Source organism: Piliocolobus tephrosceles, chromosome 18 (assembly GCF_002776525.5).
Source record: "Piliocolobus tephrosceles isolate RC106 chromosome 18, ASM277652v3, whole genome shotgun sequence".
In the NCBI taxonomy this organism is placed as follows: domain Eukaryota; kingdom Metazoa; phylum Chordata; class Mammalia; order Primates; family Cercopithecidae; genus Piliocolobus; species Piliocolobus tephrosceles.
This window is the reverse complement of record NC_045451.1, coordinates 15,964,163-15,990,940: the sequence shown is the minus strand read 5'-3', so window position 1 is coordinate 15,990,940 and position 26,778 is coordinate 15,964,163. Positions and strand designations below refer to the sequence as shown.

Sequence of the window (26,778 nt, the reverse complement as noted above, 5' to 3'; positions counted from 1 at the left end):
GAACATGTTGGAGGCCTTTTGGAAGCTGTGCAGACAACAGCAACTTCAGCCTGAATCATTTCTTTCAATTGTGGACAAGCTGCCAAAAGGCTTGAGTAAGAGCGGAGTGCTGCTGAGGCGGGGCGGGGCGTGGCGCTGGGCTGGCACAGTGGGCGTGGCGGTGCTGCCCAGGTGAGCCACCACTGCTTCTGCCCAGACACGGTCGCCTCCACATCCAGGTCTTTGTGCTCCTCACTGGCCTGTTACTTTTCCACGCATTTTCCAGGATAACTGTGACTTCAGGTAAGCAAGGTGGGGTAGCAGGGCTGGTGACTCCTTTTTCAGGAAAATTCATAAAAATCATTATTTGAGCTGATTTGAGACGGTGAACAAAATGGCCATAAAGGGGCTGTTTTCAAAGATGGGCTGTCGGGTTGAGTACTGTCGCCTCTCATCCCCCATACTGGCAATATTTCCAGCTCCCAACCCTTTGGGCACCAGGAACACCATATAGGGAATAAAATCACTTAACCATACAAGGTAAGAATATGAAGAAGTCACATGGCTCAGAGGTTTTGGTGGTAGAGGGGTGCAACGGTGACTCACGGAGGAGAAAATACTTCTGAGGACATTTTCAGGCCTACCTTGGAACTCAGAATGAATTTTGCAATGCTAGTTTCAGAAAGGGTATGGCACCCACAAACTGGGAAAGTTTAGAAGTATTGGTGTGTCTGGTTGGCTCTTCTCCCTGGCTGACATTGTAAGGCTGAGATTTAGGCGTATGGACTGCCCTTCTTTTTGGCATTTTTTAAGCATCAGATCACTGTTTATCTACTTGCAACTATATTTGTCTAAGCGGAAATTACTCTCCCTCCAGTTTTCTGGGTTTCAGCATAGCTGGGACTTATAAATTGGGCTTAAATTGGGCTGCTTGTAGTTTCTTACTCATATGCTGTATGCTTTTTTTTATGGCTTCATTTAAGCATATCATATGAAAAGCCAACATGCCAGGCTATTCCAGAGACTCATAATCAGATCCTCGGAGCTGGGGGCTCTTAGACATGTTTCAGCCCAGCCCCCTCATTCTGTAGATGAGGAGTGGAGCTCACAGGGGTGACGTGGTGCCCAAAGTCACACCGCCTGTAAGTGGCACTGCTGAGATTGAATCAGGCTTTCAGGCTTGCAGCTCGGGATGTTTCCACAACACCATGGGTTCTGTTACCATCTTTTTCACCCACTACACCTCCTGAGAGGTTTTCAATAATGAGTTCCAAACCTCAGTCCCCGCCAGTTAGTGTAAGTGTTTGATGGGTTCCTTCATGGGTGGAGATGAAGCCTGTCTGAGGAAAGGAGTCTCCAAAGGAAATGAGTCAGCAGGTTTATATCTTTGCTTCCTAACGCCTTGAATTGTGCCACTTCAATCCCTCTAGGTTGCGGATTGACTTTGGGGCTATGCAGTCTCAGCGATTTGGGGCATTCTGGTGTGGCTGAGTCTGGCTGTAAGTTTACTGCTTGGCAATAGTGGGCTGGGTCAGCGGTCAAGGTCAGGCTTCTAAAGAGACAGGAGAAGCTATGATGCTTCAGAGCAAAGCAGATGCCCCCCTGCCATGGGAAATTAAAGCAATTAATCTCATCACTAATAGCTGTAATGTACTTTCTTGCCCATAAAGCACTTTTCATATACATTGATTCACTTAATCACTTCGTTTAGTCCTCATATTCTTTCACATTGCAGAAACTACAAAATATCCTGTTTTCTTAATCCTGCACATCCTTTGCTGCTCAAAGACTTAGAATGTGGACAACGGAGGTTGTGTTTTTTTGGCATTCCATTACTGATATTATAATAGGCAAGGTTTCTCATGGCATTCCCTAAGGACTAGTTACACCAAATACTTGAGAGATGTTTTTCACCATGTCTCTCCATCTTTAAAATGAGGCGGGCTAGGCTAAGTGATATCTACAATACTCTCACACAGCAAAAAGGTAGTTTTTTTTTTTTCTTTTTTTTGAGACGGAGTCTTGCTCTCTCACCCAGGCTGGAGTGCAGTGGCACAATCTTGGCTCAATGCAACCTGAGCCTCCCATGTTCAAGTGATTTTTCTGCCTCAGCCTCCCAAGTAGCTGGGATGACAGGCACGTGCCGCCACGCCACTCCCGGCTAATTTCTGTATTTTTAGTAGACACAAGGTTTCACCATGTTGGCCAGGCTGGTCTCGAACTCCTGACCTCAAGTGATCCGCCCACCTTGGCCTCCCAAAGTTCTGGGATTACAGGCGTGAACCACTGTGCCCAGCCAAAAGTTAGTTTTTATGGGATGAAAAGACTATGTTCATAGCTCTGTTTAAATATGCACACCTGTGATGTGTGGTTGAAGAGTGTGGTTGATGGTCTATAAGTAAAATGAACATATATTGTTCAAATCAGGATATGTTTGAGAGTAAATGGGGCACTGTTATTAATGTCAAGACAACAAACATAAACCAGGATTGTCCCAGGCAAAGTGGGATACATAGCAAACCTATCCACAGGACATTTTTTTTTCACCCAAATGGTCTAAAGACAAAAAATTTGAGGGCCATTGGCTCAGATGCATAAAAATCTTAGGAAATCTTTATACAAAGACCAGTGACAACCTATAAGTCTAGAGAAGTGAGCACAGCCCCTACCCCCAGCCCAGTACATGTGTCTCTATTCATTGGGGCCACTTGCAGTCTCTGAATTGAGTCAGTTCTCTTTGTCCCGCATTTTTGCAAGCCTAACTTCTACTTATCCTGTAGGACTCAACTATAGTGTGACTTACTCAGTTGTCACTGTCTCCGAGAAGGTGTCACTGAAGTTTCTAGTATGGGGGAGTCTGTCACTGCTGGGGATCCCATAGTGACTTGTGTACTCATCAAAACACAACATTCATCATGCCACTAACTGACAACTCCTTGGAGGCAGGGGCCATGTCGTGTTCACCTTTGTTTTCTTAATGCCGACCCTGACACACATTAGGTACTCAGTTAATACTTATTAGGTGAAAGCAACATCATACCAAGGGTTTACAACATAAGTGCCAGAAAGGGAACAAGGGCTTTCTTCAAGTAGAAAAATCACAGGGAAGAAGTTTTGTGACGATAAACAAACCATGCAGGATATGTTGATATCTTCAAGAGAGACTTCAGGACATGTGAGATTTTTGGAACTCGAGAGACTTCTGAGAGAACAAAGACCAGCAAAGTTGCAATTACCAAGAAAGCAGGTGGTAAGGTGTGGCGGGGAAGTGCCAGGCTGGGAGCTAGAAGCAATGAATTCTAGGTCTGGTTTTGCCACTCTCACTCCCTGCGTGGGTGGCCTGGGAGACTCACTTCATCTTTGTCTGCCTCACTTTTCTCATCTGTTAAACGAAGAGGTGTGGCCAGCCTAGATCCTCTCCAAGATCTTGTCCCACTTTCAAGGTTTATAATTTAGCACAGATTGTGAAAGCAAGCTACTTGGAAATAAGTTCTTAAAACTGCATTTGTATTACTACTTAAACTTCCATCTCATTGTTCTATGGTTAAAATAAAGTTCCTTTTTAAACTTTTAAGTGCCTGAAAGATGTAGCGTTTTCTACATTGCAACTATAAACGAAGTTCTCCTTGTTAAAATGGTTACAGGGTTTTCACAGAAATGGAAGAAGACCCTTGTGACAAGGCAGTAAAATGGAACAAAATTTGTAGCAATTTTAGCACTTTCAACAGAAGTCATTAGGCACATACATTTACCATACAGGAATTGCTAACCTCTACTCTGGTACTTACAATTTTTATAGCATTGGATCATGCAAAATGGTCTGTGTAGAACTTTGTATTTTTTTCAGGGCATGTATTGCTAACATTGCTGAGGTTTGTTTAAATGCTTTGATTGTCTTGCAACACAGTCATGTGGCAATTGTGGCCAAAGTCATCTTTTGAGCTACCTCAGACCAGATCAACTTTATAGAGTTTTTAGGTCACTTGGGACTAATCACAGAACCACTGATCAGATTTACCAGGAAACATTTGATTGATTACTTAGTGACCTTTCCTGTTTCCTTTGGCCAGCATCAAACAACGCTGTTGCGGCTGGGACCGCAGATACTAAGGGCTGTGTGACCTTGCCAGAAGTGAAGGATAATTTTCTAAAAAAGGAACCAGTCAGCATAGGAACAGGAAGGCAGATCTCTTTGTGTTCATGCACTGATGAAAGCAACATCATACCAAGAGTTTACAACATAAGTGGCAGAAAGGAACATCGGCTTCTTCAAGTAGGAAAATCATAGGGAAGAAGTTTTGTGTCGATTAAACAAACCATGCGGATATGTTGATATCTTCAATGCACTGAGGATTAGCATGCAAAGGAAGGGACTCACTCAAGGGGAAGGTCTGCTGGTGGTGAGACATAGCCCCGGAGATGTTAGGATGTCAGGTGTGCATCGATTCACATCTCCAACAGGGACCTGGATTGCAACAGAGCATTAATTGTATTGTGTAATTAACCACACTAAAAGCCATAATGATCTTGTATCCACAATCATTTAGACTAAATATATCTCAGAATGTTATGATGAGTGAATGAATAATGCTTTAGTTGAACAAAATGGTAAAATGAACATCTCCTCACCCTTTGATCCACTTCTAAGATCCATTTGTAGGTGTTTGCAGCCAAACTCCCTCAGCAGATTAATTTAAGATCTTAAACACCATTTTTCTATACAAAGGAAATCACTAGAATATAGTTTGTTATTGACTATGCAAAATTATTCTAGCTTCTCTTGGAGTATAATAAATACATGCTGGGAGGAACTACTTGTGTTTGTTAAAGCAGTTTGTGTGTTTTCATATTATTATCAGTGTGATTAGCTCTCAACTTGTGGAAGTGTTAAGAAGCTTGCAGGGATATAAGTTTAGGCTTCTCTATTTGCTGAAGAAATAACTCATTATTTCTTGTACATGTTGAGTTTATTAATATTAATTTTGCTGCAGAAGGAAGTCAGGTTTCCTATTCTGAAAGTCTGTCCACTGATTTCCCAAACCTTTTGTGAAGTTTGTTTATATTTTCCCAGTGGTGGGCACACTGGGTGAAACACTCCACAGGCTTTCATTTTTGCCTCAGTATACTCTGCTGACCTCAGTATACACCTCATGCCAGTCACCTTTCCCTGGGGTGTGATGTCACCTGTTGGCCCTCGCCCCTACCCTGGGGGGAGAAGGAGTAAGGTTGTAGGCTTTAAAGAAAAGTGAGAGGCCCACCTGACTTCAGGGAGCCTCGTGGTGTATTTGCAATGGGAACACTGGCCTGAGTGCATGACTGTATTTATCAGGGACATATGGAGAAGGAGGAAGCCCGTGGAGATGACCAGTGAGCATGAACAGAGTCAACAAAACAGATTTTTTTTTTTGATAATGAACTCATTTTTTCAGAGTCCGAGATATAATCGATTTTAGCCCATTCTACACACAAGCCATAAAAAGGAGAATTCTGAAGACATGTTTAAGGACCAGGAGTCCTCTCCTCCATCTTATTCTCACGTCTTTGCATTCTGAATTTCTGTCCAGGTATAAGGTGCAAATTGCAATCCTATTCCTCATGCCTTTGACTCTTAACACGTGTTTGGGAACTGGCCAAAGGGAGTCCTCTATCTTAAGCAGTGCAGCTTCCTTTCTGATGCCAGGGTTCAGGTCCTACCTGAAGCCCTTCAATGTCACATTCGGCCCCTGTGTCTGTGTGCATGTGCCTGAGGCTTTGAGGGAACACTTCGAGTTTAATCCCTGTACTGCTCACCCAGGGGTAGTAATATCGATTGATTTCCCTCAGAAACATGCTCAGTGTACTCTGTATACTTCACCTCAGTATACTCTGCTGACCTCAGTGTACACCTAATACCAGTCACCTTTCCCTGAGGTGTGATGTCACCTGTCGGCCCTCGCCCCTGCCCTGAGGGGAGAAGGAGTAACGTTGTGGACTTTAAAGAAAAGTGAGAGGCCCACCTGACTTCAGGGGGTCTCATGGTATATTTTGCAATGGGAACACTGGCCTGAGTGCACGGCTTAGGCAGAGCCTCAGGAGTCCATGTAGTTCAGCTCTGCTCCCAGAAAGGGAAGCCCTGACTGCCTGAATTTACCTAATTCTCTTTGGAGTCTATCAGTAACTACTAGACTAAATAGGTAGGTAGACCTTTACTAGAACAGTGAAGCTTTTTAAATCTGAGGACCCCGTTACACTCTTAAAAATTATTGAGGACCCCAAATAACTGTTTCTTTAAAAATATGTAGATTATATCTATTATTATTTACCAAACTAGAAATTAAAACCAGACACATTTTGAAATGTTCATTTACTAATTTATTAAAATAATATAACCATTAAATACTAATATGAATAATATATATATATTTAATATATACACTATTTATTTTTATTTAAATTTTTAAAATTTCAATTGCTTTAGGGGTACAAGTGGTTTTTAGTTACACTGATGGATTGTACAGTGGTGAAGTCTAGGATTTTAATGTATCCATCACCCAAGTAGTGTACATTGTACCCAACAAGTAATTTTTTTTTTTTTATTATACTTTAAGTTCTAGGGTGCATGTGCACAATATGCAGGTTTGTTACATATGTATGCATATGCCATGTTGGTGTGCTGCACCCATTAACTCGTCATTTACATTAGGTATATCTCCTAATGCTATCCCTCCCCCGCACTGCTCCCCACAATAGGACCCAGTGTGTGATGCTCCCCTTCCTGTGTCCAAGTGATCTCATTGTTCAATTCCCACCTATGAGTAAGAACATGCGGTATTTGGTTTTCTGTTCTTGTGATAGTTTGCTGAGAATGATGGTTTCCAGCTGCATCCATGTCCAGTGAAAAAATATGAGAAGAGTGATATATGAGAAGAGTGATATCGTTTTTCATTTTTGCAAATCTCCTTAATATTTGGCTTAATAGAAGGGATGTCATATAGCCTCTGGAAAACTCCACTGTCTGTTAGAGATTGAGAATGATAATGTCTTAGTATTATTATGAGAATAGTTTTAATCTCATGGACCTGCTGAAAGGGTGTTAGGGACTGTCAGGAGTCAAGACACTACACTTTGGAAATTGCTGTTAGAATTACAGAGCTCTGAGATGTGATAAGATGCCTAGTTGCTGCTATATCCACTTTACCAGGCTACATATTTTGAAGTTGTTCTCTTTTCTTTAACTCCCATATTACTGATTATACTACTCATGTGTCTTGGGCAGCTCTGTATTCTAGTTATTGGTCTACATATCTGCCCAAAGAGACTATGAGCTTAGAGAAGGAGGAGGTCCACTGATCCTTGTAACACTCTGGGTAGTGTCTTACCCACAGATGCGTATTATGGACACAAACAATAACTGCTGCTGTTTAGTAAGTATTGTTATGTGCTGGGGGTCCTGCAAAGGCATTACTTACTCTAAGGGTTTTCTAGCACTTCTATCACAAAGCACCACAAACCAGGCAGCTTAAAGCAGCATAAGTTTTATTCACCCCCAGGCTAGGAGGCCAGTAGTTTGAAATGACGATGTCGGCAGGGTCATTCTGTCTCTGAAGCCTCCAGGGGAGAATGTTCCATGACTTTCTCTTGGTTTCTGGTGTTGCCAGCAGTTCTTAGCATTCTTTGGCTTGTGGAAGCATCCCTCCAATCTCTGCCTCCTTTGCCATACGGCATGTCCTTCACACAGGTGAAGACATTTGTGTCTTCACATCTGCCCTCTGTGTATTGTTTCTGTGTCTCTTCTCTTATTCCTTTAAGGACACCAGTCATATTGGATGTGGGCTCACCTAACTCCAGTGTGACTTCATCTTAACTAATGATGTATTAGTTAAGATATAGGAAATACCCTGTTTCCACATAAGGTCACATTCACAGGTAATGGGGATTAGGACTTAACATATCTTTTTGGGGACACATGTCAACCCATAACACTTACTAAATATGAAACTGAATCATGCAAAACTGCTGCAATTTGACTGTTTTTGTTTTATAAAAATTTTAACTTTTAGTTTAACTGAAATCCTAATGGAAACAATATGTGATAAATAAAACCAACTGATGTTGATTAGTGCTGTCAACTTTTCTGACATATGCTGGAGAAGAAGTGTGACCACTGGGCTCCAGACAACGGCCACAGTGGCTAAGCAGGCCCAAGACTGCAGAGTCGAGGCAGAGCTGCCACAGAGGACCTCATATGCCTTCGGACATTTGCCTGGAAGTTTCTTCACAACTGATCTTACTTTTGAATTTTCAGAAAGTTCCTTATTTCTTCTGAGATCATTACTTTGTTTAAATAGAATTCTTTTAGTGTTGGCAGAATGCAGGTGAGAAGACGTTAAAGATGCTTTAGAAATTAACCTCTCCCTTGTCCTTGCTTCCAGGCCCACAATGGATGCCCTGCAACTAGCAAATTCGGCTTTTGCTGTTGATCTGTTCAAACAACTACGTGAAAAGGAGCCACTAGGCAATGTCCTCTTCTCTCCAATCTGTCTCTCCACCTCTCTGTCACTTGCTCAAGTGGGTGCTAAAGGTGACACTGCAAATGAAATTGGACAGGTAAGCCCCAAACCTTGTTTCTACTTTAAGTGGGAATACAGTTATTAGAACCCATAGGCAGTGCCTAGGGAAAAAACGAATGGAGACTTTGTGTCCAGAATTGGTCAAGATTCAGAGTTGTGCCATTCCAGGACTCTCTTAATCTTTTTTTTTTTTTTGAGACAGGGTCCCACTACTCTGTCACCCAGGCTGGAGTGCAGTGGTGCGATCTCGGCTCACTGCAGCTTCCAGGTTCAAGCTGTTGATTGTTGTACCTCAGCCTTCCAAGTAGGTGGGACAACAGGCGCCTGCCACAATGCCCAGCTCATTTTTGTATTTTTAGGAGAGATGGGGTTTCACCATGTGGCCAGGCTGGTCTCGAACTCCTGACCTCAGGTGATCCGCCTGCCTCAGCCTCCCAAAGTGCTGGGATTACAGGCTTCTTAATCTGTTTTTAAATATGAAAGCTCACTTGTAGGTAATGCAACTCACATTTGGGACAGGCACCAGGCTGTGATGGAGAACCTGGAGATCTGCTGGGTAATCACAGTTTTTTTCATTTTGACTTATGATATTTTGAATTTACAATGGGTTGAGATGTAACCTCATCATAAATCAAGGAGCATCTGTATCATTATAGGGTTTCTTTCTGGCTATGGTTGATTATCTAGCTTTGTAAAGTTCTTAGACCTTCAAATGAGATGATTTTCCTGATTGTTCCATTTGAAGTCCTCATGTACTTTTAGATAATAAGTGAATGTTCTCCTAATTATGTTTCATTATTACTCTTATGCTAATCATTCTAGGTTCAACAGAATTTCTTTCCTATTAGCTCACAAGCATTTAAAAAGGGGACACCTTATTGCATTCATATGTGCCCAGAAAGTATGGCCCAGAAGAGTTATTTAGGTCAGGATGAAGAATTTGCATTTGGGACTTGAAGCAGCTTCACTACTGTGAAGAGGAGATGTATCTTCTTATCGAGCCTCATCTCTGAACTGCACAACTCCACTATCCCTACCCAATCTCCCATTCCTCATTTCTCATCTACCATTAGAGAAAGGCTAGAGAAAGAGAACTTCCTGGGAGTAGGTCTGTTCCTCAATAATTCCTCAAGATCTTCTCTGTACATGCAACTGGTTCCCCAGCAGTAGTTACCTGGGCTCTTTAATTTTCTGGCCTCCTCCATCCGTCTTTGGGCATGAGAGTTACGCACTGTCTGGGACCAGCCCATTTGACCCTGCAATGCTGAGGCTATGTAATTCACTGGCGCAATGTGCCGGTTTGGCGGCATTCGTTATCTGGGTTGTGGAATCAGGCCATGACCATTATGAGTTATGGAGTGAGGAGGGTATCATCTTATGCTGACATTACAAGTTGTGGTGCTGCAAGGCAGAAAAGGTGGACTATTGGTTGGAACAACAAAAAAGGAACAAAATACAATGATTTAAGCCCTTCAAATGATAATATCCTGGTTTTAAATGGCTTACAATATTATTACAAGAATAATAATTAACAGCTTGAATCCGTGTAATATTTTAGGTGTTTTACATGTAAGTAATTCTCATAACAACTGAGGAAAGCAGGTATTCTCAGACCATTTTACAGAGAGGAAAGGAGGCTCTGAAGAGTTGGAGAAGATTCTCTGAAGAGTTGGTGAAGGCTGGGATTCACAGGCAGGGCCGTGTGACTCTAGCCCACCCAGGGCAGCCCACCATTTGTTGTAGCTGTCCATCAGAAATGACACACCTTTTACCTGGCATTTGCTAAATCACCCAGAGGCACTAGACAGACTCTGGCTAGAGGCACTTGTCCTGAAATCTGATTCCTGCCTGATGATGGTCTCTCTTGGTATTAATCTCTCTCTTCTGGTCTCTGAATTGGATAGAAATTATAACCCAGCTTCATCGTTCTCCAAGTTTGGAAATCTTTCTGTGTGAGTATTAAGGGCATCACTTTGAAGAAAGGACAAATATTCTTGATAGTTGATTTGGAAGAGTACCTTTATGGTAGTGTTTCTCAGTGGGGACAACTTGTTCTCCCCTTCCCACTCTGGGGACATCTGGCCATGTCTGGAGACATTTTGGGTTGTCACAAATAGGGTAAGGATGCCTCTGGCATCTAGTAGGTCAGAGATGCTGCTAAGCTTCCTGCAGTACCCAGGACAGCCCCACAAAGACTCATCCAGCCTGAATGTCAATAGCACTGAGGTTGAGGAGTCTTGCTTTAGGGGAAATGGACAGGAGGATTCTGTATGCCCAAGGACATTGGTCATTATCACGTGTCCACTTCAGTGAAGCATCATTCAGAGGTAATGCTTTTCGGGTAATGGATTTTTCTCTTAACAGGTTCTTCATTTTGAAAATGTCAAAGATGTGCCCTTTGGATTTCAAACAGTAACATCGGATGTCAACAAACTTAGTTCCTTTTACTCACTGAAACTAATCAAGCGGCTCTACGTAGACAAATCTCTGAATCTTTCTACAGTAAGTTGTTAAAAGCAAGTAGCAAGACTTAACTTTTTACAAAGAGTGGTATTTTCATGCTGTTAGACCTATAACTTTTTCTCAGTGAAATTCTTTTCTAGGAGGTTCACTTGTGATTTGAGGCTTAAAATAAATAAATCCTAGTGGAGAGGTTAGGAGTATAGTGGGAGTCAATTGCAGTCACATCTTCTCACTCAAAATATAGAGAAGCTTATGGGCTTTCCTTTTCCCTCTCAAACAAATCTTACCCTTCCTCTTAGCTTCCTCTGAGAGAATGGAGAACAGAGTAATTAACTCTCTAATAAATGTAGCTCCATAGACAAGGAGTGTAAGACAGCTCATGATTTAAACTTCTTTCTCCTTAAAGAGCAGGGCATATGGCCTGGAACAATGTTTTAAGCTCTCCACCTCATTTGTTATGCACACAAAGTTCTGATGTTTCTCAAAATCAGTAAGAAAAATAATAACTATGAATTCACAATTTTCATCAGTCACAAATTAGTTTTGTTATGCTGGGCTGGTCAGATGGGGACCTCCACAGGCAGTTCTGGTTATTTAAGTTTAGCCATTGCTCTAAGGAATCATACAAACACCACTATGGTACCCAATGTTGTAATATTTTAAAAATCTGTATTTGAAACACACAGACAGTATTCTAGACTACATGGAGGTTCCCTGTGTACTTCAGTAACACAGAGTTGATTTAGTTCCTGTTTGGATGGTCAGAATTTCAAGCTTTCCAAATCTAAAAGCTAGACTACCAGTTTTTAAATATTTTGCCATGATTTTGCAACTTTCTGCAGTAGGTATTTTTGTGGTTAAGATCTTTTGAGGACATGGGTTACCAGATATTGTGAGTATATTTTTTGTTGCTTAAAGATACATATAACAACTATTTTTATTCCAACAATCATTGGAAGCATTAAAAAAAAAAAACTGAGATGTGAGTTGAAACCTGAGCATACAAAATTTCTAGAAGCTCCCTAAATGATCATTAAGGAGACAACACATTTTTATTGCTGGCACTGAGGACAATGGAGGCCCTGCTTCATCTGGCTGAGGCTTTCTAATATTTTCAGGTGAGATTGGTTCTCTCAGTCAATGGTGACAGTCAGTCCCAAGGCTGATCTGCAATTAACTGAAGCTAAGTTAATTGGCTAAGGCTGAAGCTGCTCTGAAGAAATTCAAGAAGCCCTGTGCTTGGAAGTGAACTGACATAACATTGAATCAAGTTATATTTAGTTTGGTTGAACTTCCATGCAACATCTGGAATGATCTTAACCAGACTAGGAGTTGTAAAGTTGTTTTTTTTTTTTTCCCCTTTGAGATGGAGTCTTGCTCTGTTGCCCAGGCTGGGGTGCAGTGGCATGATCTTGGCTCATTACAAAAGATTTTTTAAGACTGCTTTCCATTGCTCCTGCTAGGTGCACAGCATCTGCAAATTTACTAAAGGTCCAAACAAGTGTGGTCTGTGGAGGATCTCTCGCATCAGAACTATCTGGGTGTTAAAAGGGCAAGTTCTTGAGGCCCTTTTAACACCCAGGTACTTCTTATTGTCACGGTGGGAATGGGGTTTAGGGTTGCACATTTTAAATAAGCATTAGAGTAATAACTCCTGCTATGTTCTCTACAGCACTGTGTTTCCAACCTTAATTTGCAGATGGCATACCTGGAAGTTCTGTTAAAATGCATTCTCATTCAGTATGTCTGGGGTGGGGTCTGAGATTCTTCACTTCTAACAAGGTCTCAGGTGATGCTGTACACCACCTTGGACCACAGTTTGAGTAGCAAGGGTCTACAGGATATTTATTTAGTTCAGCAAGGACAAGAGTTTTCTGTTCATAATTCTCTTTTCTATACATTTCCTATATTCTAATATATATGTATCTGTAGACATACAACATTTTCATGTTTCTGAAATTAGAACCCGTAAGAGAATTGGGTATATTTAACATAGTGTTTCTTTTGTTTTCCTCAAAGCTGATATTAAACTGATAGATGCATTTAATAATTGAAATTGTCTTATAATTGAAAAAAAAAGAAACATTCAATACAAAGAATTTCACTGACTTCTACATGAGGTTTCAATTCATACAGTGTTACCAATTTTGAAAGCGTACATATAGCAGTTGATATTTAATAATCCTTTTGTTAGAAGAGAATAACAATGCAATAGCTTGACTACAGACTCTGATTTTATGAACTGCATGTTTTTCAGGAGTTCATCAGCTCTACGAAGAGACCCTATGCAAAGGAATTGGAAACTGTTGACTTCAAAGATAAATTGGAAGAAACGAAAGGTCAGATCAACAACTCAATTAAGGATCTCACAGATGGCAAGTACCCTTTAATTGTTCTGCTATCAATCACCAAGTAAACAAGGCCTTCCATCTCATAAATGCTTGCTCTAGGCATAAAAAAACATCTGGAGGATTCTCTGGATGTTTTTACTACACAAGCTAAATTCTTTCCCTTCCAGCCATGTAAACAACTTGGATTTCTGGGCATTTCTTGTATCATCTCATCACTTGGTAGAAACTGTTGGTGCTTCAGTGTTAGTCTACTTTGTCTTGCTCTCTGACGAGCTGTCACAGGCCCTAGTGGAATCCTAGCTGTGCCTCTAACAAAGTATGACTTTGGGTCAATCATGAGGCCATTTTTCAGTCTGGAAATAGAAGAATTGGATTATAACTTCATGATCCCTGAGGCCCCTTTCAGCTGACAAATTTTACAAATTTGTTAAGGAAAAAGGGACATAGGTAACATATGTATAAGAAAAACAAACCGGCCGGGGGCGGTGGCTCACGCCTGTAATCCCAGCCCTTTGGGAGGCCAAGGTGGACGGCTCACGACGTCAGGAGATCGAGACCATCCCGGCTAACAGAGTGAAACCCCCGTCTCTACTAAAAATACAAAAAGCCGGGCGTGGTGGCGGGCGCCTGTAGTCCCACCTATTCGGGAGGCTGAGGCAGGAGAATGGCGTGAACCAGCGAGGCGGAGCTTGCAGTGAGCCGAGATCACGCAGGGGCGACAGAGCAAGACTCCGTCTTAAAAAAAAAAAAAAAGAAAGAAAACCAAACCAAACCAAACCAAACTGTAGAGTCAGCCTTTCCGCGGTGCCGCAGCTCCCCATGCTGGTCGCTCCTCTGACAGCCCCAGGGTTCAAGAAGCTCCTAACCGGTTCTTTCTCCGGCTCAGTGCTTCTTCCAGGCGTCTCTCTCGTCGGACTCCTCGTTCCTCCCTTAAAATTCCCGGTGAGTTGTCTTCCCTGCTGGAAAAGAATTAGGGTTATGATAATTTTGAGGGCAAGTCAGTGACTTTGTCCCCCTTCCCAGTGAATATATGTATAATTACATCTGGAGAGACCCGTTGGGAGGCCGAATCTAGTCATGAAAGAATGAAGGCTAGGTAGTCGCTGCTGTCTAGGGAGGGATACACTTCCGGGGCAAGGGAGACCCACTTCCTGTGAGAATGACTAGCGCCGCCAGCTGCTCTCTCTCTGTACTGACTGAGAAAGTTCTAACGGGACAGTAACTGCCGGATGAGAACATGGAAAGAACAGGGTTTCTGGAGTCATTCAGCACCTAGATTCAAATCCAGACACTGATACTTCCTAACTGATATTTGGACACAAAGCTTCAATTTACAGAACTGTAAAATGGGGCACATGTTACCTGATTTAATTTTTTAAATTGTATTATATTGTAATTTATTTCAATAGGTTTTGGGGAACAGGTGGTTTTTGGTTACATGGATAAGCTCTTTAGTGGTTACTTCTGAGATTTTGGTGTACCCATCACCCAAGCAGTGTACACTGTATGCAATGTGTAGTCTGCTATCCCTCACCTCCTTCTAGGTGAGCCACCGGCCCGGCCTTTCTTTTTTCTTTCTTTCTTTTTTTCTTTTTTTTGAGATAGAATGTTGCTCTGTCGCCCAGGCTGAAATGCAGTGGCACGATCTTGGCTTACTGTAATCTCCACCTCCCAGGTTCAAGGGGTTCTCCTGTCTCAGCCTCCTGAATAGCTGGGACTACAGGTGCGTGCTACCATGCCCAGCTAATTTTTGTATTTTTAGTAGAGACGGGGTTTCACCCTGTTGGCCAGGCTGGTCTCAAACTCCTGACCTCAGGTGATCCGCCTGCCTCAGCCTCCCAAAGTGCTGAGATTACAGGTGTAAGCACTGCGTCCAGCCATGAAAAGACTTCTGAATTTGAAATAGGAGGCTCAGGATTGAAGTTGAAGCTCTGTCGTTTACTGGCTCCCATGCGTCTTTATTCTTCAGGTTTCTTCAGTAATACAATATATTTTCAACATATTATATAGCGTTGGCAGGACCAGTTACATAATTTGTGTGGTCCGAGGCAAAAGTATAATTGCTGGGCCTGTTGTTTAAACATTTATTAAGAATTTTGAGATGGTGACAGCTGAACATTAAACCAAGAGCAGGGCCCTTCACACAGGGGTCACAGGCCTGTAAAGTGGGCCCTGAACATTGGTCTGATAATTGGAGATTAGGTAAATGAAAACCCTTTATTAAAAAAACCTGTGGGCGAGGCTGGGTGCAGTGGCTCACGCCTGTAATCCCAGCACTTTGGGAGGCCAAGGCAGGCAGATCATGAGGTCAGGAGATCGAGACCATCCTGGCTAACACGGTGAAGCCCCGTCTCTACTAAAAAATACAAAAAAACTAGCCAGGCGAGGTGGCAGGCGCCTGTAGTCCCAGCTACTTGGGAGACTGAGGCAGGAGAATGGCATAAACCTGGGAGGCAGAGCTTACAGTGAGCCAAGATCCGGCCACTGCACTCCAGCCTGGGCGACAAAGCAAGACTCCGTCTCAAAACAAACAAACAAACAAACACCTGTGGGCTATTCAAATGTGAGGAGTTCTTTTTATTAAGGGATCACTTCCCTTGAATTGTTTCAGCTGTTGAGATTTAGCTTTGTTAATAATTGCAATTGTGATTGAGCCCCATGGTGATTACAGTTGACCTTGAGGCAATCAGCCTGTCTGCAAGGAGTGCAATTGAGGGAGTGGATGGAGAGCTGTGGGGTGAAGGGGAGAACCTTCAGACATGCTTTCCAGCTGAGGAAACTAGAACAGTTCCTTGGCCTCTCTGAGCCTCTGTTTACTGCACTGTAAAATGGAGATAATGATCTTTGCCTTATAGGATGATTGTGAAAAGAGTGAGATAATATATGTGAAATTCTGGCATTAAGAAAGTGATTATGTATTTTCATTCAAGAGCACAGGCTTTGGAGTCAGAAATTGCTGGCTTTGAATCCTGAATCCACCCTTGTTTATATATCATCCTTGGAAAGTGAGTTATCATCACTGAGTCTCAGCTTCCTCATTCATAAAGTAGGAAGAAATATATATTATGTGTATCAAATAGCTTGTATACTGCTTGACACAGAATAAGCATTCAGAGCGGTAGCTGTGTTTGCCTTCTTATTTCTCTTCCTTTCTTCCCCCTCCTTCATTCTCCTCTCCCAACCTCTTTGGTAGATCTGGTTGTGTCAAGGTAGAAGGAGAGAAAAGAGTCCTGAAATGTGATGGTTGGAACTACCAGGTCTTACATGGTGTGACTTCATGAAGTGGTAAATACTCAGCGAATATGCATGTGAATTTCAGATGTAGTTTGGAAGAATAATTCTGCTACTTGTGTTTTCCTACAATTGTTGCAGGCCACTTTGAGAACATTTTAGCTGACAACAGTGTGAACAACCAGACCAAAATCCTTGTGGTTAATGCCGCCTACTTTGTTGGCAAGTGGATGAAGAAATTTCCTGAATCAGAAACAAAAGAATGTCCTTTCAGAGTCAACAAGGTATGTGGGGCAGTATGTAGCAATAAAAGGAGCCCAATTATAGATGTGAAAAATTATAGGGACAGAGCGGGGCATAAATCCATTCCAATGAGGAACCTGAAGGCACGGTCAGCAAAGTGCCTTTCCTGAGATGAACAGCTGGAAGGTAAGTGGTACAAAAAGAGCCAGAATCCAGAGGCCCTCCTTCCTCTTTTCCAGAATGTCTTCAAGGATCTGAGCTAAGTGAAACTTTATAGAATTTATAACCCAGCGAGGAAAGCTAAGTCACTGGCTGAAAAATAGCTACAAACATCTGAGAACTTTAGCAGAAAAGGAAAAGACCAAACTCTGTTATCAGAGGACTTTGGATTATCATGAAACCTTGACATCTAGGAATCTTGTTGCTGATTAACTTCTCTAACATCTCATTTTCTTATCTGTTGATAGTGAAGTATATTGTTCTGGGATTTTAATTTATAATTTATAAGATGCTTTGATGGCTAGGTGTGGTGGCTCACGCCTGTAATCCCATGACCTTGGGAGGCCGAAGCGGGCAGACCACCTGAGGTCAGGAGTTGGAGACCAGCCTGGCCAACATGGTGAAACCCTGTCTCTACTAAAAATACAAAAATTAGCTGGGCATGGTCGTGGGTGCCTGTAATCCCAGCTACATGGGAGGCTGAGGCAGGATAATCACTTGACCCTGGGAGGCAGAGGTTGCAGTCAGCCAAGACTGCACCACTGCACTCCAGCCTGGGCATCAAGAGTAAAACTCCATCTCAAGAAAAACAAACAAACAAAAAAACCCAGATGCTTTGAGGCACTGGCTGTGAAAAAACAAAGTATCGCTTACTCATCAGCATCACTGGAAGTCATTATGGGGAGAATTAAGAGCCTGTTTTGTAGGCTGGTCTCATTGATACTGTTGAAGTAAATATGTTAAAATAATTAATAGACAGTGGGCACAGTGGCTCATGCCTGTAATCCCAGCACTTTGGGAAGCCAAGGCGGGCAGATCACAAGGTCGGAAGTTTGAGACTAGCCTGACCAACATGATAAAACCCCACCTCTATTAAAAATACAAAGATTAGCCAGGCATGGTGGCATGTGCCTATAATCCCAGCTACTTAGGGGGCTGAGACAGGAGAATGGCTTGAACCCAGGAGGCAGAGGTTGCAGTGAGCTGAGATCATGCCATTGCACTCCAGCCTGGGTGACAGAGTGAGATTCCATCTCCAAAAAAAAAAAAAAAAAAAAAAAGAAAATAGAAATAGGTCAAGTACCTCTTTTGTAAATGAGACCAAGACCAAGGAACTGAGACTGGAAATTTGACCCATTTTATTGGAAAACCCAGAGATCTATATGATGATGTGATGTGGTCTCCTTGGGTGGGATCTGGCTTGTGTTAGACTGGAAGCAGCACTTCAGTTAGTACAATACTTAAAGGTAGCTTAGTTACCTTGTAGCTCCTATGCATCAGTTCTAGTTTTCATGCTTCTCCCAGTACTTAGAGTACCTAGCATCAATATCTTGTTTTTGCCAAATATGGTAGCACCTTCTTAATGCTAGCATCCATGAGGAAAAGTCCTGCAAGATACAATCTACACCTGGGTTAGCTGGATGGCTTCCATTACTCTTTCTTTCTTTGTTCCCATGGAATTTTTATTCATACTTCCCTCTGTCCCCTCCCAGAATACGCTTTGCACAGTGAAATCTGTTTGCTTATGTAGATCCCCTACTAGTGCATGGGATTTTTAAGGTAGGGACAATGCCTTATTCATCTCAGTGTCTACAATTTCTGGCCAAGTCCCTAACACATCAGTAGGTGCACAGCAAATTTGTTGAATGATCAGTCCCTAAGGGTCAGTTTGTTTAAACAATCAGTGGCAGACAAAACCTGACCTTCCTGAGCTTGGCTTCCCAACTGCAGTGGTCTTCTCAAAACTGACTGCAGGGACAGAATTGACCCTGCACACAAGAGGTCTGTCTGAGATTCTAGAGACACACTTTAGGCTCTTCACATTGTTGTGTTTTGCACACACAGGTCGTTGAGTTTTAAACATGGCTTTTTGACCTTCTCAGTGTTGTCTTTTATGTGGAGTGGAAGTGCAACGTGACTTTACCCAGCCTCTACTGTGAGTTAGGGAGGGGTGTTGGCCCCACTGGCCCTGATGGCATCCACACACCCTTTGTTGTCATGGAGTGACCCCTCTGACTCCTTTGATCAGTGATTGGCTCTCCTCCCTGGCAAGGGCTGCCAAAGGGTTCCTAACTCTATTTAAGTGAAATCTGAAACAAGTTGCCAATGGTGCCTCTCACCAAGGCCCCGAGCCAGCCTGGAAGGAACACCATGAAAATGTTGCAATAGTCAATGAGTAGAATGTGGACTTTTGTGTCAACCACACTAAGGGTTGTACTTTTTTCATTAAGAAAGTATTAATATGTGTTTTTTGAGAAGGGAGAAAGAATGTGTGCTATTCCTTTATTCTTGCTGTTAAATCATAAAGCTAGGTTATATAAGATCCTGGAAACTCAGCCTTTATGAACAGAATTAATAAGAGTTTGAAATGTCATTGATCTCTCAGTGTTTCACTTGATAAAGCAATAAAATGCTATTCACAACTGCATGAGGCTACACCCTTCTTTTGAATGCCGACGCTATTACTTCTCCTTTGTTTTCTTTGAATTGCTTTGTCAGCCCTTGAACTTTCTGAGTGACGTTACTAAACCTTTTCTCATGTCCTGTAGTGTCTCCAGTAAGGGTTAAATTGGTGAAGCTATATTATTAAAAGTTTAGTACTTATTCTGATAAATATATCATCCATATATATCTATATTAATATATATGTTGTATTATATTTTCTGGGATAGATAGTCTTTATTTGGTCCTCTTTTCAGAAGATATGTCTCAACATGTGTTTCAGAAAATAAAGTACCCATAGTCAGTGCTGATAAGTGAAATTGATGACAGTTTTTGGAGGCTACAACTATGTGCACATTCAGAAACTATTAGCAGTCTAACCTTTTGGAGATTTTTTTTTTTTTTGAGTTGGAGTCTCACTCTGTCACCCAGGCTGGAGCACAGTGGTGCGATCTCTGCTCACTGCAAGCTCCACCTCCCGGGTTCACACCATTCTCCTGCCTCAGCCTCCCAAGTAGCTGGGACTATAGGTGCCCACCACCACGCCTGGCTAATTTTTTGTATTTTTAGTAGAGATGGGGTTTCACCGTGGTCTCGATCTCCTGACCTGATGATCCGCCCGCCTCAGCCTCCCAAAGGGCTGGGATTACAAGCATGAGCCACCATGCCTGGCCCCGTTGGAGATTTTTAGACAAATTTCTTTAGGAGTAATATATTTTAAGACAATATCCTCTTTAGGAGAAATAAAGGGAAGAATTATCTGTTAACTTCCAAGTTAGTATGTTTTCCTATAATTCTGTTTCTGATTACACATAGAGTTGAAATCTTCCATTATTTATCAGCCAGATATTCAGTGAGCACTACAAGCTGGGATAGAAGTGAGCACTACAAGCTGGGATAGAAAATAAGACTTAGTTTCTGCCTTGACTGTATTCTAGTTGGGGTTGGAAGTGGGAAGACAATCACCAGATAATATTTCTAACACTGTGGCAAGTGTTAAAATAGAGGTATATACAAAAGTAAAATAAATAAGGTTTAACTGTGCTTGAGAGAGGGATTGGGGAAGGTTCAGCTTAGTATTTAAAGATACCAGATGCAAGTTTACTGGAGTATTATCCTTGCAGGCTTGGTATGAGGCTTGAAATTTCTCCCCAAAGAGATTTAGTTAACAGGCAAATATCCCATGGGAGGTATACGTCAATAGGTTATACTACATTGCTGTCAGTCTTTTACATCTTAGTGTGGATTAATTTTCCTTCAGGAAATCAGTCATCTGTGGAGCAGAGACAGGAGGCCAGGTGTTAATAGGGGCAAAGAGAAGAGAAGGCCTGGGCAGTGCTTGGAGATAAAGACTTGAGTGATCAGACCCTTCCATGGGCTCCCTTTAAGAAGACAGGGCGAGACCAAAGGCTAAAGTTGGGAGAGTGAAAAAATGCAGACCACGGCATTACTTATTTCTCCAGCTCTGATCTGCTGTTTTACTAGCAGTCTAATTAGGCCTGTATCTGCCTCCTTCTTGAATAGCCCAGAGACTTCAGCTAAACAGCCTTCCTACAGCAGCTCCCCACTTTAGGAGGCCAAACAGGAGTTCTAGACCAGTGTTGTCTCCCGGGACATTGACACAGCAGCCAAGTTGATTGGTGCTGGGGCAGACACAGTTGGTGTGGCTGGTTCAGGGACTGGCATTGGAACGGTGTTTGGCAGCTTGGTCATTGGCTATGCCAGGAACCCGTCTCTCAAGCAGCAGCTCTTCTCCTATGCCATTCTGGGCTTTGCCCTGTCTAAGGCCATGGGGCTGTTCTGTTTAATGGTCGCCTTTCATATTCTCTTTACCATGTGAGGCTCTGTGGGGGTCACCTGCCTGTCCCTGCTGCTGCAGTTCTACACCATTCCTGGTGCTGGGCTATGCTAAGCTCTATCATTGAACACAATGTTTCTGAAAAAAAAAAAAAAAAAAAAAAAAGAGCAGCGCATACAGTGGAGCTCAAAGGGACTTAGAGATAATTTTAAAAAGACTTAGAGATAATTTTAAAGAACGTTTTCCTTTTTAAAAATTATGCAATACTCCAAGCATTCAGAAAATGACAGAGAATAATAAAACAAACACCCATATACCGATCAATCGTCTTTTTGAACTTCATATTTTGCCTTAATTATTTCAGAATTTTAAAGAAAAAGTATAAGAACAGTTGCATTGCTTTGTATGTATCCCTTCACTGCTCACTCCGCCGTCCTGTTCCTCTTTCTTCCTTCCCAGTGGTAACCATTATTCTGAATTTACAATTTACAATTTCTTCATTCTACTGACAAGAATACTGAGGCCTAGAGAGACTGAGTGACTTGCTCAAGGCCACAGAATCTGTTTATGTCACATTTGGGACTAAAAACCAAGGTTCTCATCTTCAATCCAGACTTTGTTCGTTAGCTCGGATCTGAGTAGGTGGCAGTATAGCGGGGAGTGGGCAATTCAAACCAAAGACAAACGGAGAGGTCACAACAAATACTGTTTTGTTCTGCTATATGCTAAGTTTGTTGTTGTTATTGTTCTGTTTTGTTTTGAGACAGAGTCTCGCTCTGTTGCCCAGGCTGGAGTGAGTGCAGTGGTGCGATCTTGGCTCACACCAACTTCTGGCTCCCAGATTCAAGCAATTCTCCTCCCTCAGTTTCCCAAGTAGCTGGGATTACAAGCTTGTGCCACCATGCCTGGCTGATTTTTGTATTTTTTAGTAGAGATAAGGTTTCACTATGTTGGCCAGGCTGGTCTCGAACTCCTGACCTCAAGTGGTCTCCCAAAGTGCAGGATTACAGGCGTGAGGCACCACGCCCAGTCAGTTTTTGAAATTAGGTATTTTATTAGGAAAAGCCATATGAATGGTTATGTGGGTTTGCAGTAGAATTTATTTTCAAGTCAGCTCCACCAGGAATAGTTTAAAGATCTCATAGGCATCTGTAATGAATAACAAACATTGCCTGTATTTTCAGCTGTACAGTCTTATTTTTAAGGTTTGATCTATGCAAATACAGTATTATATATAGTTCCTGTAATGTGTAACATGTAGATTATAAAGTATATGAATAACTTTTCAAAGGAACACAAACTCTTCACAGGACAGTCTCTGGTTTGGGTGCCATACAGTTTGGATCTCGGTGGATGATTAATTATAAGCCATAATAATCTGACACTATGTCAAGAGCAAATTTGTGTGTATGTATATGTATATATGTACATATATTTATGTGTTTGCATATATATGTGTGTATATATGTGCATGTGTGTATATATGTATGGGGTTATATACAGTGTGTGTATATACAGGTGTGTGTATATGTATGTGTATATATGTGTGTATATGTATGTGTGTATGCATATATACGTATGTGTGTAAATGTGTATATATAGGTGTATGTGTATATGTGTTGTGTCTGTATATATACATGTGGGTATATATGTGTGTGTGTGTGTGTGTGTGTGTATATATATTGATGCATGTGTAAATTGAAAAGTAAGCAGTCCAGATTTTCCGTTTTACAGACAGACACCAAACCAGTGCAGATGATGAACATGGAGGCCACGTTCTGTATGGGAAACATTGACAGTATCAACTGTAAGATCATAGAGCTTCCTTTTCAAAATAAGCATCTCAGCATGTTCATCCTGCTACCCAAGGATGTGGAGGACGAGTCCACAGGCTTGGAGAAGGTAAGGAGGAGGCAGGTGCTCTCTACAAAGGCACCCCCGTCTTGGCAAAGAGTCGTGCAGAGAGGGCTGTGTAGGCCATGAGAGCTGGGCTGGCAGCCCTCCCTTATTGCCACTGGCTCAGTCACCTCCAAGGTCCCATGCTTCTTTCTGGGGCCTTTCCTCCTTAATATTAACAACAGCCAAAATTTATTTGGCACTTACAGTGTTCTAGGGACTGTGCTAAGTTGCCTAAATGCATTATCTCATTTAATTCTTACAGCAGGCTGATGATTAGAGACTGTTACCACACTCTTGTTTACCAGTGAGGGAACTGAGACACAGAGGGGTAGGTAACGGGTCTGTGGTCATATAATTAGCCAAGGGTGTGTGCAGGATCAGGATTTGAGCCCAGGTACTTGGAGCCAGGTTCTTAACTGAAGGCTAGAGTGCCTCCCTCATCTCCTAGGGAGCAAGGCACTACGATGCTACACACTGCCAGGTCCACTATCATGTGACCTGATATCAAGCATACTGTCTCCTGCTCTTTCTTTTTTTTAAATTAGTAGATGTTATTTTTTAGAGCAGCTGTATGCGTACATAACAATGAGCGGAAAGTACAAGAAATTCCCATATACTCCCCTTCCCGTCTCAGGCCTACAGTTTCACCTGTTATTAGCATGTTGCATTAGTGTGGTATGTTTGTTACAATTGATGAGCCAATACTGATATATTATTATTATTATTGTTTTAGAGACAGGGTCTTGCTCTGTTGCCCAGGCTGGAGTACATCCACCTGCCTTGGCCTCCCAAAGTGCTAGGATTACAGGCGTGAGCCACTGCACCCGGCCGCATCTCTCTCATTTTTTAAACCAGCTAAAATGGGTGCATTCACTACCTATGACCTTAGGGAATGGCTCAGAGGTAGTTCAAGTTCCCATTAAAAAAAAAAGTAACTTCAGCTTTAATTTAATTTATTAAATTTGATGCCATTCTCAGTACATGAATATTCTGGATTTCCTCATAGAGAAATTACAATAAGCATTCAAGAAATATGTATAAAAAGCTTTCTAATTTTATATTCATTTCACTATTGTGTATGCAACATCATAATCCAGGCATTTGTTTCTATAAATCTATTCTCTAACTTAAGGTTGGGTGCGGTGGCTCACACCTTTAATCCCAGCACTTTGGGAGGCTGAGGCTGGCACATCACTTGAGGCCAGGAGTTTGAGACCAGCTTGGCCAACATGTTGAAACCCTGTCTCTACTACAAATACAAAAAAAAAATTTTAGCTGGGCGTGGTGGAGTGTGCCTGTACTCCCAGCTACTTGAGAGGCTGAGGCATGAGAATTGCTTGAACCCAGGAGGCGGAGGTTGCAGTGAGCCAAGATCACACCATTACACTGCAGCCTCGGTGACAGAGCAAGATTGTCTAAAAAATCCCAAACAAACAAACAAAAAACTACTCTCTAACTTAAAATGAATAAACAGAACCCTGCCCTCATGAATTTCAGTGCGCAGGGAACGCTGTTATAGGCTGGGGAGGAGGAGGACACAGCCGGGTGGCTGCTGGGTCTCCTGAGTCACATACCAAAAACTTCCGGGCCATCTTTGATGTTCCACACAGACTGCTTTGAAACTGGGCTTATAATAACATCTTATGTTTTCAATCAAGCCAGGTCTTTTACAATTGGAAATAAATAAAAATAATTTCATTTTTGTCCTTCAGATTGAAAAACAACTCAACTCAGAGTCGCTGTTGCAGTGGACTAATCCCAGCACCATGGCCAATGCCAAGGTCAAACTCTCCATTCCAAAATTTAAGGTGGAAAAGATGATCGATCCCAAGGCTAGTCTGGAAAATCTAGGGCTGAAACATATCTTCAGTGAAGACACATCTGATTTCTCTGGAATGTCAGAGACCAAGGGAGTGGCCCTATCAAATGTTATCCACAAAGTGTGCTTAGAAATAACTGAAGATGGTGGGGATTCCATAGAGGTGCCAGGAGCACGGATCCTGCAGCACAAAGATGAATTGAATGCCGACCATCCCTTTATTTACATCATCAGGCACAACAAAACTCGAAACATCATTTTCTTTGGCAAATTCTGTTCTCCTTAAGTGGCACAGCCCACGTTAAGTCCCCCCGACTTCTCTGTGGATGCCGATTTCTGTAAACTTTGCATCCAGAGATTCATTTTCTAGATACAATAAATTGCTAATGTTGCTGGATCAGGAAGCCGCCAGTACTTGTCACATGTAGCCTTCACACAGATAGACCTTTTTATCCCAATTCTATCTTTTGTTTCCTTTTTTCCCCACAAGAAAATGACATATGCTTTTAATGAAAAGGAATCACCTTAGAGGAAAAACATTTATTCATTATTTGTCAAATTGTCTGGGGTAGTTGGCAGAAATACAGTCTCCACAAAGAAAATTCCTGTAAAGAAGATTTGGGAGCTCTTCTTCCCAGCACTATGCCTTCCTTCTTTGGGATAGAGAATGTTCCAGACATTCTCGCTTCCCTGAAAGACTGAGGAAAGTGTGGTGCATGGGACCCACGAAACTGCCCTGGCTCCAGTGAAACGTGGGCACATGCTCAGGCTACTATAGGTCCAGAAGCCCTTATGTTAAACCCTGGCAGGCAGGTGTTTATTCAAATTCTGAATGTTGGGGATTTTCAAAAGATAATATTTTACACACACTGTATGTTATAGAACTTCATGGATCAGATCTGGAGCAGTACCCTATAAATCAACACCTTAATATGCTGCAACAAAATGTAGACTACTCAGACAAAATGGATACCTAAAGACTAGCTCGTAAAGGGTCAAATGTTGCTGCCAAATACGTATGCCACCAACTTACAAAAACACTTTGTTCGCAGAACTCTTCAGATTGTGGAATGTTGGATAAGGAATTACAGACCTCTAGTAGCTGAAATGCAAGACCCCAAGAGGAAGTTCAGATTTTAATATAAATTCAGTTTCATTTTTGATAGCTGTCCCACCTGGTCATTTGGTTGGCACTAGACTGGTGGCAGGGGCTTCTAACTGACTCGCACGGGGATTCTCACAATAGCCAATATCAGAATTTGTTGAAGGAACTTGTCTCTTCATCTAATGTGATAGTGGGAAAAGGAGAGGAAACTACTGCCATTAGAAAATATAAGTAAAGCGATTAAAATGCTCACATTACCTTGACACATAGTTTTTCAGTCTACGGGTTTAGTTACTTTAGATGGCAAGCATGTAACTTATATTAATAGTAATTTGTAAAGTTGGTTGGATAAGCTGTCTATGTTGCAGGTTCATGGATTACTTCTCTATGAAAAATATATATTTACCGAAGATTTTGTGACATTCCTTCTCCCATCTCTTCCTTGCCATGCATTGTAAATAGGTTCTTCTTGTTCTGAGGTTCAATATTGAATTTCTCCTATGCTATTGACAATAAAATATTATTGAACTACTTGTCTTTTTTTTTTCCATTAAGTTAGACTATTTTGAAATAGGACCAAGCCATCTGTTTACAAAAGCATCCCTGAGGTAGGCAGATCACAAGGTCAAGAGATTGAGACCATCCTGGCCAACATGGTGAAACTCTGTCTCTACTAAAAA

The 26,778-nt window shown here is 41.9% G+C and overlaps 1 protein-coding gene and 1 pseudogene across 1 annotated transcript; both read left to right on the top strand.

Annotated features, from left to right (window-relative positions):
- Positions 1 to 26,630, top strand: SERPINB5 (serpin family B member 5). Its single transcript, XM_023195200.2, has 7 exons — positions 1 to 282; positions 8,391 to 8,565; positions 10,893 to 11,030; positions 13,249 to 13,366; positions 16,715 to 16,857; positions 23,010 to 23,177; positions 24,887 to 26,630. The coding sequence occupies exons 2-7, from the start codon at positions 8,398 to 8,400 to the stop codon at positions 25,277 to 25,279; spliced, it is 1,128 nt and encodes a 375-aa protein (XP_023050968.1). The 5' UTR covers positions 1 to 282; positions 8,391 to 8,397; the 3' UTR covers positions 25,280 to 26,630.
- LOC111528455 lies at positions 20,910 to 21,317 on the top strand (annotated as a pseudogene).
- Positions 26,631 to 26,778: the final 148 nt, after the last annotated feature.